This window comes from Manacus candei, unplaced genomic scaffold (assembly GCF_025592945.1).
Source record: "Manacus candei isolate 608988 ecotype Guabito, Panama unplaced genomic scaffold, ASM2559294v1 h1tg000014l, whole genome shotgun sequence".
Lineage (NCBI taxonomy): Eukaryota > Metazoa > Chordata > Aves > Passeriformes > Pipridae > Manacus > Manacus candei.
The window spans coordinates 68,322,323-68,337,218 of NW_026138062.1; the positions used below are offsets into that span (position 1 = coordinate 68,322,323).

At 34.4% G+C, this 14,896-nt stretch overlaps 1 protein-coding gene across 1 annotated transcript in view; it reads right to left on the reverse strand.

The window, feature by feature from the left end:
• The window catches only part of NCAM2 (neural cell adhesion molecule 2), a 277,189-nt gene that overhangs the window by 71,262 nt on the left and 191,031 nt on the right, over positions 1-14,896 (reverse strand). Inside the window, exons 10-12 of the mRNA XM_051779598.1 lie at positions 10,491-10,678; positions 9,773-9,869; positions 1,198-1,371 (exon numbers count right to left, since the gene is read on the reverse strand). Of these exons, the coding sequence (XP_051635558.1) occupies positions 1,198-1,371; positions 9,773-9,869; positions 10,491-10,678 (459 nt within the window). The remainder of the gene's footprint in view (positions 1-1,197; positions 1,372-9,772; positions 9,870-10,490; positions 10,679-14,896) is intronic.

A 14,896-nucleotide genomic window follows, 5' to 3' on the forward strand; every position in this document is an offset into this window, starting at 1 on the left:
TCTTGTTTGCACCTTAATTTGGGCATAGGCATTTCTAATAATTTTAATAACTGGATCTTAACACAGTTCTCATCAGAAAAAAAATTACTGTCAATTCATTGAAGGAAGCTACAAGAAAAAGATCTCAAACTTGGTCTGAAACATGACATGAAAAGAAAGGAAGAAGTAACAAATAGCCATTCATGTGCTGCCCTGCAGACAGAGGAAACAAGTTGTCTTCTTTAGATCTACAAGTACTGAAAGAAATACTGGAAAATTATACTGGAATAAAATGTATGTTACTATGATTTACAGTATTATATCTATACACACAGTTACTATGTTTGATTGAGAAAAACAAAAGATAAAGAGTCATTATATGTTTCTTTGAATACATGTTAACTACATGTTCATTATATATTCCTTTGAAATAATTCTGTAATTTGGAATATGTTCTGTTTAGTGCAGAAATTTTGTCTATGTGAAAGGGAAAGAGATAACACATAATGGATAATTTGCTACATTTTTTTGTTCCATGACCTTGCTGGTAGCTTCCAAACCATTCACCTGATGCTGTATAAATCAGAAGAATGTTGGGGCTGCTTTAACTTGCACTAAAACTGTGATAAGGTAAATTTGGATGCAAAGGCTTACTGATCTTTTGAATGTATTTTCTTAACATTACTCTGCATAAACATCCCACCTCAGCATGTACCAAAAGAACTTGTGTCTTTGGGAAGGCTTATGCTCTTTTCTGCCTAGAGGGGTGCAACTAGATGCCCTTTTAGAGAGCATTTATTGTTTGTTGAACAAACATTAGAGTTATGCTTTTGAAACAGATATCATGAATATTAACAGGTACATAGAAAGTTTACTAAGTAGCTCAAGAAATTAATGCCTAGAATTAAATATTACATAAGAGCTTAAAATTATGCACATTCTCAAACTAACTGATTTCTACTCTCTCTGAAATTTATAGCTTCAAAAGTATTCTTCATATCTACTTGGCTGGAGAGTGAAAAATGTGAAATATTTGTAAACTTTTTTAAAACTCAAAAGTAACAGTTGAGTTTTACAAAACAACAGTAAGAGTAGTGTAAAGAGGTCTTCACTAATATTAAGATACAGCTACTGGATTAAGACAAACAAAGTAGCAGTTAACACACACTTAACATTCTTTTCAGTTAGAACACTCCCATTTATTTTTCATATACTTACTTTGAACTCCATGGGAGCGAACTATTTTCCAGGTTTCTGAGGCTACCTCTTTTACATCCACTTGGTAGTGGTGAATGGGAACACCTCCGTGTGACTCTGGCTTATGGAACGAAACCTTGGCAGTGGTTTGGGACAGCTCTAAAACTCGTACTCCATACGGATTTGATGGCACATCTAAAAAAGGACAAATGTCAATTTAATAATCAGCAGCAATCACAGAGACCTAAACAGTTGATAATCTACCCCCAAAAGTCTCCTTAGCGTGTTCAAGGGAGAAAAAATAAATATTGAATATGGTATAATAATGTTTGTGTTACATAAACAACTTGTTTTCCACTACAGAGTTGTAAGAAAACCTCATTCATTTCCTTGTATGCTAAAGTAATGCAAAATCATTTTTGCCTTTCTTTTATAATATGATCTTTTTCAATAGCTAATTTCATCACAGTCAAATGTAGGAGATCAGTTTGTTGACTGCATAATTATATAAAAAAGAATAACAAACTTTAAATCAAATATAACAAAAGGAACAGTTACACTAAATAGATCATTCAGAGTCTAAATTCTTCTAAATGAGATTATGACAAAGAACTGTATAAATAATTTGGCCATTTTATGGAACTCTGAAATACAGCTGAAAACATGAATCATTTTTCTCTTTTTTTGAAAGACTGGATTTCAAGCTACTAGAAGGATACATTAATGGAAGGTTTCTATTCTCTGTTCAGTTTAAGAACTAATTTGCAAAATAGGTTGAAAGAAACATTTTCCCTGAAATCAAAAGGAAATGCATATCTTTCAAAGTAGAAAAGAACTATGAAAATAGAGCAGGTGTTTGTAGGTGTTGAAATGAGAGATACGAAACAAAAGCAAAACAATGACATCAGGGTCAGCACAGCTTTAAAAATAGAAAGGTTACATTACTTCTAAAATGTATGATCAAACACACAGGAGACAAAAGACTAGCTTTTCTAATTGTCCTACATTTTAAAGTGTTATAATTACAGAAGATGTCATTAAAAATGCTAGTAAGAATTTTAGTCCTGTGGACAGAATACTAGGGATCTGAAACACCATTACAAATTTCTCTTCTGATCCATCTGAAGATTATCTGCATAACCACTTACACATTGGAGATTGCTTTTGTCTCCATGTTATGGAAGATACTTTTGTAAGGACATGCAAGAATTTGAGCCAAGGCCTATAATTTTGTTTGTGGGTAATGAACCATTTCCATGAAACACTGCCGGTATTCAAAGGCTGTCAGACAGTTGGGAATAAAAGGAGAATCAATCTGAGCTTCGCCCAGTATTGGTACTTGAATGAAAATGAGACAAAAATTGTGGCTGACATATTCAGCCACAAATTCTCTGAAAAGAATGCCTGCCAAAGCAGGTCTAAAAGGGCTGGAAGGTGTATAACCTTTCGATTATCAGAAAACTAAATTATTTTCTGAAAAAATCTCTAACAGTTGTCAGACTTGAGTATCTTAATGCTGATATGATACCTCTGTGAATTGTTACAGTTAGCATTTCTGTCTATAGGTCTCCTGAACCCTCCAATACTTGGTGGTCATTGGGTTAAAACCAGTATAGATGCCATCAAAGCATTCCAGGGCAGCATTGCACTATATGAGTGATGTGAATGTATGAGGTGGATACCAATCATTTGGGAAGCGAATATAGCTCTTAGGTACTGAAGATAAATGCTCTTTTTGTATTTAATTGCAAGCTAAAAGCTGCTGTGGATACCTACAATATTGCAAATAGCTTCTTAACTTCTAATTTTTTTTCTTGTTAAAAGAATTAAAATTAAACAAAAATATTTAGGAGATAAATGAATAATTTCACCCATCTTATTTTTATGGTAGTTTTTGTATGCTATTTTAATAATGCAATTCACTGGTACTTTTGTTTGAATCAAACCAGATATTTGGTCAATGGTATGAAACAAAAATGTGTTATTTACATATCCACCCTGTTCTTGACTTTCCAAATGTTAAGATCTCCTTTCCTTGTGTGTTAATGCCTGTGCATGGTTAACTATAAGCATGGCATAGGGAAAATGACACCCTTCAGGAAGAACCTTATATTCTCTACTGCTGGTTCAAATACAATTTCTGCCAAATGAAGGTAGGATTCCTTTTGGTAATAAACGTAAAATGAAGGTCCTGTGAAAACCCAGTAAAATATTTTGCATAACTAGCACAATACAATCTGTTTAGAACTCACTGCAGTGTAAAATACATCCACAATACTATTTTAAATATGCATTCCACAGTGCAAGCCACCCACAGGTGTAGGCAACTTTTATGCAGTTTCCAGAGTTGAACTATGTCAGTTCTAAGGAAAACAGTGAATCACCTGAAGAAAATACAGCAGGAAACACTTCCGAGTTAAAACCAAAACCAAATACTAGCAATACCATTAAGATACAAGAAAATACCTGCTACCTTTTTCAGACTGAGCAAATCTATAACTTTTTTCCCCAAAGAAGATAATGAAATGAATCTAATTTTGTAGTTCTCTGATAGTAAGAATTTGATCATGCAAGGTATACAGCCTTCTGGTCTTGATCTAGCTAAACATTCCAGCATTTGAGTTCTCCCCTGTCAGGCATAATTACTTGGAGCATTGCCATGATTTCCATGTCAGAATTGCAAGGCTTTTGGCTCAATGTTTAGCAGGAGGGAAGGATAATTTGCGATGTTGTGTGCTCTGAAGTCTGCATCTGGAAGAATATAGCTATGGATGTTTCTTGTTCTTTTTCCTTCTAAAACCAACCAACCAAATGAATCTTAGAGGAGTTTAGCTATGGGCAGTGATCATATTTTGTATACTGATATGGATACAAGTTGAAGGATTATGTAGTAGAAAATGTATGGGATTTCTTTTCTCTGCTCTAAAGATCACTCAGTGACAGCAGAGATTCTAATATACTTCCTCAGAAGTTCCACTGCCAGGTTTTTTGTCATTATGCTGCTGTCAAAACAAGGGATAATTCATCACAAGTTCAGCCTTTAAAATAAAGTATGACATTAAAAAAAAAAAAACAGGTGTCAGCTGTTTAGTCATCTTTTGTCTTCTTTCCTCAGCAACTACTCCTGTGTTCATTATGTGACTGTATTCATGTATGATGTTAAACAATTCCTTATAAATAAAATCAAAAAGTATCCCCTCATAAGTGTAAAATTGCACTTGTATGCAGCATATAATTCTGGATGGCACAAATGAACTTTGTGCCTAAATAAGTAGCATTAGTTTGGTTCCAAAAACATTATCACAGCTGATAAAGAAGTACACACAGAATTATGAGTACATATTTATCTCCACTGACATGTAAATAGTCTTTCAAGTCTATTACAATTATCACCAAACCTGTTCAATACATGACCATTGTTTATCACTGAGAATTTTCTTTTCAAGCTATTTTTGTGATAGTTTTATGGAAGAAAATAATTTTCCTTCTGAGAGTTTAGCAGTCCCAATATAAATGGAGAAAAGGAAGTGATGATGTGAGAGTAGAGAGTGGGCTCAGAGACTTGTCTTCCAGTTAAGTCGTCTCCTATCTCCTGTAAGGATGTTCCTACTGCAGCTCCACAGCTTTTCCTGTCTCTGTATATCTGGCACATATATTCACTCAAAATAACTATATCTAAATGCTGAATGTAAGTACCATCAGGACCTTGCCAGGGAAAGAGAAGAGGCTGGGGACTAGACCTTTGGAGTCAAAAATCTCTATGACACTGCTTGTACTTGTACATCCTTGGAATGGAAGAAAAATTCAATATTACATCTACATAGATTTCTTTTACCAAATCACTGGCAGTTCTGGAAAAATAAGGATTTAGTTAAGTAATCAGGACCACAGCTAGCAAGTAAATATATAAAACAAAAATTAAAATAAAATGCACACAAAGCAAAACTCTGTTGCCATGTTGATAGTTTCACACCTAGGCCATATGAAAATATGTTGTAGTTTCTCCTTTTCTTTTTTTTTTTTTGTTCTGGTTTTTTTCAGTAAAAATCTTTTAGCTGATGCTGTTAAGATGTGAATGGCAAGTTTTAGAACAGTGAGCTAGATTTTAGGTCTGCCCGTATTTTTGTGGTGGTCAATAGACTTTTGGTAGAATATGATTATCTTTTTCATTATATTATTCCTTGGGGAAAAATAAGTCCTACTTCTTTGATTTTATTTTGCCTGTGTGAAAATTCAAATACTTGGGGAAACAAAAGGAACATCCATTAACCAGCAACAAAGTGCCAGCATTGAAACTCCAGACTAGTAAACTTCTTAATTTGATGTTGTAGCCTTTGTCAGTTATTGATCAGCCTTATCATATTCTGGGCATGACTTTATTCCATAAAACAGATTAGAGGATATAGTTTCTGTGAAGCTCAATTACTGTCTTTCCCACGTTTTAAATTGCTTTTGTTGTCATTATTCCCCATCTTCACTAACTTTCTCTGTATACAGGATGCTTAAAGAACATTTAATTAAATAAAGAGGTGTAGGAGCTTGCGATATCTAATGATATCATTGAAAGTTTGCTTTTTAATTCCATGTAACATTGGTTTAGAAAGGAAACAAATAAATCATATAGCTACAACAAATGTAGCTGCTAGAGGCATGCTCAAGGCATGACATGGTGAGATCAGAATTTCAGCTTTCATAAAAAATGAAAGTATCCTTCTAGGTACAAAGACCAAAAGACTGGGGCAAAAAGGGGAATCAGACTATTTATCTGAACTTTTAAACCCTTTGCCATCCCAGAATAAAGAGGGGGTCAGGAAAGTCTAGAGTGAGTAAGGTCATGAGAGCCTTGGAGGTGAATCACAGTTTTAGATTCCATCCAGCTATACGTTGTTATGTGCAAAATATACATTGAATAATCCAGTTTAGCTCTGTGTCATAACCTTAAGATTTACCATTCTAAGATATTAAATTACCTATTCCAAAAACATAGTCCTAGAGTACTGATGGCCACATGATTTTCTACTTCTCTATACAAAAACCATTTAAAATAACAATACTGAGGTCCAACATAAAGGAAGAATGCTTTGCTAGTTTCTACCAGCTTCCTGCATACTGATATTTCACATAAACTATGACTAAACTAGAACTGGACAGATCTAGGAGTATCTGTGATCACCTCAGGCTCTGAGAGGCATTGGGACAACCTGCCAAGCTCACCAGGCTTGCTAAAATCTGGTCCTGTCATAGATTAAAACCATAGTGTAAGCAGACTTCTAAAACATAAGGTGTGCCTGTGACATGAAAGAATTAATTTGCAGTGGCAAGAAATGCCTGTGGTTCTTTTCACACTCTACATGTTACTCACATAACAATTTAAATGTTTAAGCAATGAAAAAGCAGGAATAGTTGAACTATGTGGTATTTTTAAGAGTTGATCACCACAAGTCAGGAGAAGAGCACATCTGTTTAAGCTTTCAGCTGATGGTCAGAACCTTTCAGTGTGAAATCCCAAATAGTCTGCAGTTCTTCAATTGTTTTGAAAGTTTAAATGGAATTCAGACTGATTCAGTAGCTCTGTATAATCTGAGTGAACATTACCATAAAAAATGGTATGGGTGCAAATTGCATCTAAATTCTGAAAGAAATCTTTTTTTCTTTATCATCAATAAGTCTAATTTCTTAAGGAGGGCAACAGAAATAAAGACAATGGTATCGTGACAGTGTGATCACTTTTCAAGTAGCAGTAAAGTAAAAAGAGAGGTAACATGATTATTCTGAAATCCAGCAAAGCAGAAAAATGGAACAAAACATGAAGGAACAAGTAATTCCTGCAGAATTTAAAGAGAAAGCTATGCAGTAAAAATATCATTATTTGTAAAATTTACCCCAGCAGCATACTTTGCTTAATACCATCTCCCAGCTAGGAACAGTATTTATTTTTCCATAACAGAGGCTTTGTAAAAGTATGCTGTGCCCCAGCACTTGTATTTATAATCAAAGCCAGAAGGCAATCCAGGTTGCATTGCAATGTATGAAGTGATTTTATAGGCTTTAATAAGGAAAATATCAATCATTAGGTCTTCCTAATCTACCAAAGTAAAGTGATGGAGGTAATAAAACTAGAAAGAAAGCTGTATTTGACATTTTATACCTGTATTTATTATTTTATCCTTCATCTCCCTGATTGTTTTCCATTTTCAGTTTAAGTGCAAAACTTGTAACTTGTTGGGTTTTTTTCTAAAAACAGGGTCTATTTAGATGTAAATGCTCAAAATATCAATCTTTCAGGATACTGAATATTATGCATTACACTACTGTAAGTAGTGGGCAGCATAATGGAGCCCTGACACCCCCAAACCAAGGGTTTCCAGCCCTGCTCATTATCACTACTAAAAAACCTGCTTTCCCCCCCCCTATTTTCTGCATTTAATATTATTATATAGAGTATCCATATATAGTTCATGACTTACATAATACCTTCCCATAATTCTTTATTTACCTTGATTTGCCTTTATATTGTTATAACTCCAATATATAACTTTTATAAGTGTTCATCAAGTTTTCTGATGAACTGACTGAAAAAAATATTAAGTGAACTATTGCAAAAGTAGAGAATATTAAGCTCTTTGAAAAACTGGCATCAGTAACATTTCTGATACAATTGTATTGAAAAGCCAAGCCAGGGTTATAGTTTGTATGAAGTTCTTTGTTTTTTGCATTTCCAGGGGCTCTCATGTATGAATTTTCTGAAATATTTCAAAATATCATGTTCTTTTTCAATTGACAATGCTATATTCTTTGTATTGAAGTTAATTCATTAATTATAAAAGCAGGGAGGATATACATAGCTAAAATGATTACCGTGCAGCATCATTCATTGTGATGGGATACTGTGCTGCAAATCTAAGAGGAAAAAAACAATATTCTGCACAGTATCTGTTGAGATGCTCTCCCATGTTATACATATTTATGAAAAAACAGCACACAGCAACTACAATATTTTCTCTTTTTTTTTTTTTTCCTCTCCTGGGAGGTAAGACACCAGAGGGATACAAGTGGGGATTTTCCTTCCCTTTCCTATCATTTATGTTCATGGCTTCAGGAAAGACTTTTTTCTCAGTAGTCACATGTAGCTGTCAAAGGGAAGGTAAGATCACAACACAGTTAAGACTCTAAAAAAGTAGTAAAATGAAGGGTAGTGCACCTTCTGAATCACGTAAAATTGTGCCCCATAGAAATCACATGTTTCTCAATAAACCCCCACATTTTTCTGTTTTAGGAATCTCAACACTTTTGATGGTTCTTCAAAGCAAAATACAGGAAGAGAGCGTGTTAGTAATTCATCCCATAATGGTAATGGGAAAATTTATCAATACTGTGTAAAAAGTCAAAGTAGTTTATTAATAAACAACTGGTTTTTATAATACCTGAGATACCTAAAAAAAACCAATCACCCTGTGGAGCAAAACTATACAAATTAAACTACCAGGCCAAGTAAGAGAGTTCTGACTGGATGTGAATGTTTCAGCAAAGCACCTCCGAAACTCCTTCTAGTAGAGCTCCAGAGTGTTGATTTCCTTATTTAAGAAAAACAAACTAAAAGTCACATTCGACTGAAGCATTCAAGATCATGAAGAATATACATGTCTTACAAAAAAAAATAGATATAAAAGACCTTATTTCTACCTGCCCCTTCAATATATGTCAGCCAGTGCTACAGGGTGGCCTGAAAGTGGTCCATAATGACACATCCCAAGGGGTGCAGAGCTCTCAGTGTGGTTGTTCCTTTAATACCAAGCTACATTATAGCTCCCTAGACATCATTAAAGCTGGCAAAATTTGCATCATTAAGTACATAGATCCAAATGCTTGGAGACCTCCAAGCCTGCTGAACAAACATTAGTTCATTCTACAAGAAAATATAACTGAAAACGAAGCCAAGAAACTCTCATTTGTTCTCAGTTTATAGTTATTTCTGCCCAAGAATGAACATGCAGTCAGATTTCTATATTTGCCTAAACAACAACAGAAGGACCTAAAAATTCTGTAAGAACTTATTCTTACAGAAATCCTGTAAGAATAAGTTGTAGGACATCTCAGAGCTTAAATTAATTCAATCTAGCACTCCAGCTCAAATTCTTCTTTTAAATAACTAAAAGTGCAAATGAAGGTAGAAATTCTCTGCTGAAGTATCTCAGTCTTTTGTAATCCTTAGTTTATAAAGAAAATATCAGGGAGAAAAAGTAAAAAAAAAGAATTTCCTAGTTCCTTCTTACTTTTATTGCCTGCAAACCATATGTCTCTCTGTTGAAGTAATGAAAATACATTGTTATAAATGTAGGATGTAGTGAGGGCAAAGGAAAAAAGTTACACTAATTTAATTTCTTCAAATTTCAGAAGGCCTTAAAATTAAATCCAAAAAAGATTCATATTCTGAGGGAACTGGTTTATTTTACTTTATATTGCAACTCAACTTTTAGAGAATTAAATTAACTGCAAACAGACCATGGAATAAAAGAAACAGAGGATAATGTGCCTCAACTTCATTTTGGTTACAGTAAAAAAAAATTTAAGAGAAGGAAACAAAATTTTAACTTACCAGCTTGACCAAGTGTATATTCCTGATATCTTGTTCCTATTCTGTTTGTGGCTGTACAATTATACCGTCCAAAATCACTGTCAGAGGTGGGAGCAATCTTTAAAATGAATACAGTTTGCAAACATTAGTTGCTAATCAAGCATAAATGTAAGTATATTCTCCTTAACCAATATGCAGATGTGTTTTTACTTCAGCCTATCTGGTATATTCTCAAAACATAGACCTAAATACATCTTTTTCCAGGTTAAACTCTCTCTTCTCAAATGCCAATGAGGAAATTCAATCGTGGAAAACAGTGACATTGTTCATCTTTATAATTTCACCCTTAAACAAGAAAAATAATCTAACAAACTCTTTGTGTATACAAAATACCTACCAGGCAGTCAGTTTAATTTTTGGTATTAACTTGATGTGCAAGGTTTATGTTTATTTATGTATTTATTTACTTCCAAGAAATGGAAGTTGCATTTTTGTTCGGTGCAGATGGAAACCTGTGCACAAGCCACGCAAATAAAGCTTATTTTCTAACTGCTAACCAGAAACATGGAGATAAATCAGTTCCTATACAGTTCTTTGTTATTTTGGTATCTTTTTAAAGAACATTTCTTGTTAAATTGTAAGTCTTATCCTTTAATATACTCTATAGTACTTTCAATGGTGACAAACTGAGGATAAAAATATTTTATATCACCACATTGATTTGCATTTTAAGCCTTACCTCTAGAATCAGCTTTCTTCCTGTACTGTAGGTCTTCAGATGTGTTGTATTTTTTATGGGTAAAACTAATTTTCCTCTTCTCCACTGAACTGAGGCAGAGGGATTTGCCAGCACTTCACAACTTATATTGATGGGATTGCCTTCCCAAGAGTAATACATGGTTTGATTTGACACAAACGTTGGAGCATCTGGAAAAAGAAAGTAATGCACAAGTACATTGACTGGTTTAGTAAAACAAGCTGTACACTTATATCCAAGTCTTCATGTTCACAGAGAAATTCCAATTGATTGCTGTGTCAGTTTATTATGGACTATGAAAGCAGTAGTATTCAACCTGGAGTTTGTTAAGCCTTCATCTTGTTAAATTTCTCCTCTCTTGAAACTGTTTCAGCTGAAATTCTGAGAACACCTACTAATTATATTTAACATTGGGCAATATCAGGCCCTTAAAAAACAATATCTCATAAGTGAGGAAAAACACTTCCTCTTGAGGATGAGAAGCTCTTTGGCCAAACCCTTTTATGACCAAGGGAGGTGACCTACAAAGCTTATAGAAATAATCTGTCCACGTGCTGATTTTATAGTGCCATCTTTTGCTATGGAGAAATTATATTCACTCTCCAAACTTTTATACAAGTGTTTCAGCTTCACCCATTTCTCACTGGAACTGTGAAATGATCAAGCTACAGACAAGAAAAACAGTGGTGTGTTTTCCTTACAAACCTGCCTATAAACAGGTACATTAAACATATACCAAACACTGAGTCTGACACAGAGGAAATTGCTGGTTTGCAGACTGTGATTTACAGATCACAATGCCAGTAGTGACAAGACTTATCTGTTCTATTCACTGTTTCTCTGGAGAGCAAGAACAGTTTAGTGGTCTCTAGAAAATAAAAGGGAGTAGCTTTTTCCCCTCCTCTTCTGCTTATGTCTTAAGTAAACAGTATTTTTGCCTATCAAATATTTGGTTGCAATTTTTTTCTACTTTTACTTATATTTTATGAGTATTAAGAAAATATTCTTTTTATTATATTCAAGGAAACTCTCTTAGCACTTTAATACCTAAAGAGAAGTATTGGTTACAGCTTTTTAACATCTGAAATATATAGGTATATATTTTTATTCTGACAAATAGCTCCTAGATATTTCTAGGAAAACCTATTCTAGTCTTCTCACAAATTGTTTAACTTTAGGCTAGAAAATTGCTAATAGGTCTGTCAGAGACCAGAACTGAGCACATTTAAGTACTAAGTGAAATTTAGCTTCAGGTATGGTTAAAAACTACTTCCTTTTTTTTTTCTTTTCTTTCAAGTTCACGTTTTCAATTTATTTCTGTGTTTGCCTCTGTCAAAAAGAACAGCTTTTTGATGACATAAGTGCTGCTGCATGCAGGCATACAGGCTTTGACCAAAAAGAATTGCTATGAATAGAAGTTTTAAAGCACAGATCAAAGCTGCTACATTGCTCAACACCAGCAGCATCTTCTTTAATAACTGTTCAGCCTTTATTTTTGTAAGAAAACCAGCAGCTTCACCCAAATAACTAAAGCACGTCTGACTATAAATTTATTTACCAGATACAGGAACTCATTTTTGTGTTCCAAATGTTTTAATAAGTAATTCTAGTGCTCTTGATTTTCGTAGACCTTTAAAAAACCCATATTTCATCATCTACACAGGTTAATGTAAAGCATGGGCTATCAAAAAGTCTTCAGAGTGTGACATGTCACGCTAGGGGAGAATATGAAGAAAAAAGCAAACTGCAAATGCCTGTTTTATGGATAAGGATGATCAGGAGTCTCAGAATACCAAGAGTCAGAGCCTTGGTTTTTTCTCTGGAAATGAAGTTCATGGAGGGATCCACTTGTAGGAAGAGTGCGTGAACTGACTTCTGCCTGCTCAACAGATGGATCAATGTTTTCGACATATGGATCACAAATCTCATCAGGGTGTTTGTGAGGCACCAAATGGGGTTATTTCACACCAAAGTTTATGTAAGCACTGTCTCCCAATGCACATTTCTCAGAATTTCTCTGTTAATGAACACAGGCATGAATGCTGAAGACTGAAAGATGCTCTGTCTGAATATGAGTAACTTCCTTGGTAACATTATATGGTTTGATGCTCTCTGTTGATTTAAATACATGTGGCAAACTCATATCCTATTTTACAAGTCTTACAAGTGAAAAAGTAATGTACACTTCTATACTGCAGGTACAAGCATTTAGGAGAAGAGGGACTTCTAGTTCAGAGTGCTCTCTCTTCTAAAGGTAAATTTTGGATGACCATAGTATGTATTTGTTTATATTTTAAAAGATTAGGTGAGTTATGGACTGCCATCTCTACGTGACTACAGATACTAATACACATAAACATAAAAAAACACAAGTAGGACTAGAAGTCTGTCAAAAAAAGGTATATCTCAAAACTGACAATTCACAAATGTAAAGCATTCCAAAACAAAAAGAGCTTCACAATTTCCCTCTCAAAAAGTCTGAGTAAAAAGGCTTTGCAGCCACTTCTCCAGAAGTCAAAAGCTCCAATACAGGAAAAACAGAAGGACTGTGCTAATGGCTTGATTCAGAAAAATTATCTTAAAGGAGATGATTTTTGATTTCCTAGTCAAAAATAGATTAAGGTGCCTGGAGTGATGTTTTACACAAAGAAAATAAGTCTGGAAATTATTTTCTTACATTACAAATAAAAGATATTTTACATTCTTTATAAAATTTAAAAAATTGAGTTAAAAGGGAATAATTGGTTTATAAAAAAAATTTGCTTTTTCTGGTATGCCCTTCATCACTAACTGCAGTATATTATGCTTAAATGGTTACAGAATTAGTAGTTATCAAACATAAACACAAAATATGTTTAATATAAAATAGAGCGTGAAAAAATAACAAATCTTAAGGCCAAGGCTTTGAAAACATAAGGTTGACTATTTTATATGCCTGCAAAATCTGATCTCTCTGGTTTTTTAAAATAATTAAGAAACAAATAAACAGAATATTTGTCAATAAATTCTATTAACTGAAAATTAAATAAAACCAATCAGAAAAGAGAAGGTGGACCTTCTCATATGTTTACATATGTTGAGGATCTTCAGCTGCAATATATGTACTGTATCAAAAAAAAAAATGTTTCAGTGTAGATCAGTTAGAAAATTAAAACCCTTAAAGAATAATAATATGCTCTGCTTAGCTTCTATGTAGCTCAGAATTAATTTACACCTGACAAAAATCAATGCAGGGTGCAAATGAAAACCTGCTTTTAAGCTTTTATAAACAAAGTACTACCAGTTAAGGGAGCATGCTGGACTTCTAAATAGCTAAACAGAAGTAGAAGCTTGAATACAGTCAGTTTTTAAAAAAATCAACACTGATGGTATTTATTATACCTGAACCTTTGGCACTCTACAGAAAACAAAACAAAACAAAACAAAGAAAAAAAAACAAAAACAAAGAAATGTACAAAAGCTACTGTTCATGTTAGTTAATAAAGGCACACAGTATCATAGAATGGTTTGAGTTGGAAAGGACCTTAAAGGTCATTCAGTGCAGCACTCCTGTCATGGGCAGGGACACCTTCCACTAGACCAGATTTCTCAGAGCTCCATCCAACCTGGCCTTCAACACTTCCAGGGATGGGGCATCCAGAGCTTCTCTGGGAAACCTGTGCCACAGCGTCACCACCCTCACAGGGGAGAATTTCTTCCTAAAATCTATTCTGAAACAGCCCTCTTTTAGTTTAAAACTATTGTCCCTTGTCCTAGCACTACAGATAAAAAGTCCCCCTCTCTCTCTCTTCCTTATAATCTGCCTTTACATATTGAATGGCTGCAAAAGTCTCCTTGGAGCCTTCTCCTCTCCAGGCTGATAAACCCCAACTCTATCAACCTCAGGAGAGGTGTTACAGCTCCCCAATCATCTTGGTGGCCTCCTCTGGACCTGCTCCAGCAGGTCCATGTCTTTCTTGTATTTGGAACTCCAGAGCTGGAGGCAGCACTGCAGGTGGGGTCTGAGCAGAGCAGAGGGGCAGAATCCCCTCCCTTCCCTGCTGCCCACACTGCTTTGGATACAGCCCAGGATGTGATAAAAGTTCCTAAGCACTGTTATAAGGTTCAGCTATGAAAGATGGAATATTATTTTGGAGACATGAAGCAAGCCAAATGAAAATGATGCCTAGAAGGAACAAAGACAATATTACAAAGATACAAAATTAAACAAAACTATTTTATGAGCGTAGGATTCTACAAATTTAGAGTGGCATTTTAGAGTTAATGTTATGGCACCAGCATCAGCTAAACTCAACCTGTTCATTTTCACAAACAAGAAAGAAACAGGCAGGTCAGTACTCCAATTAGAAGTCATTCTGGATAACCTGTGTGAGATTATTTATGAGAAG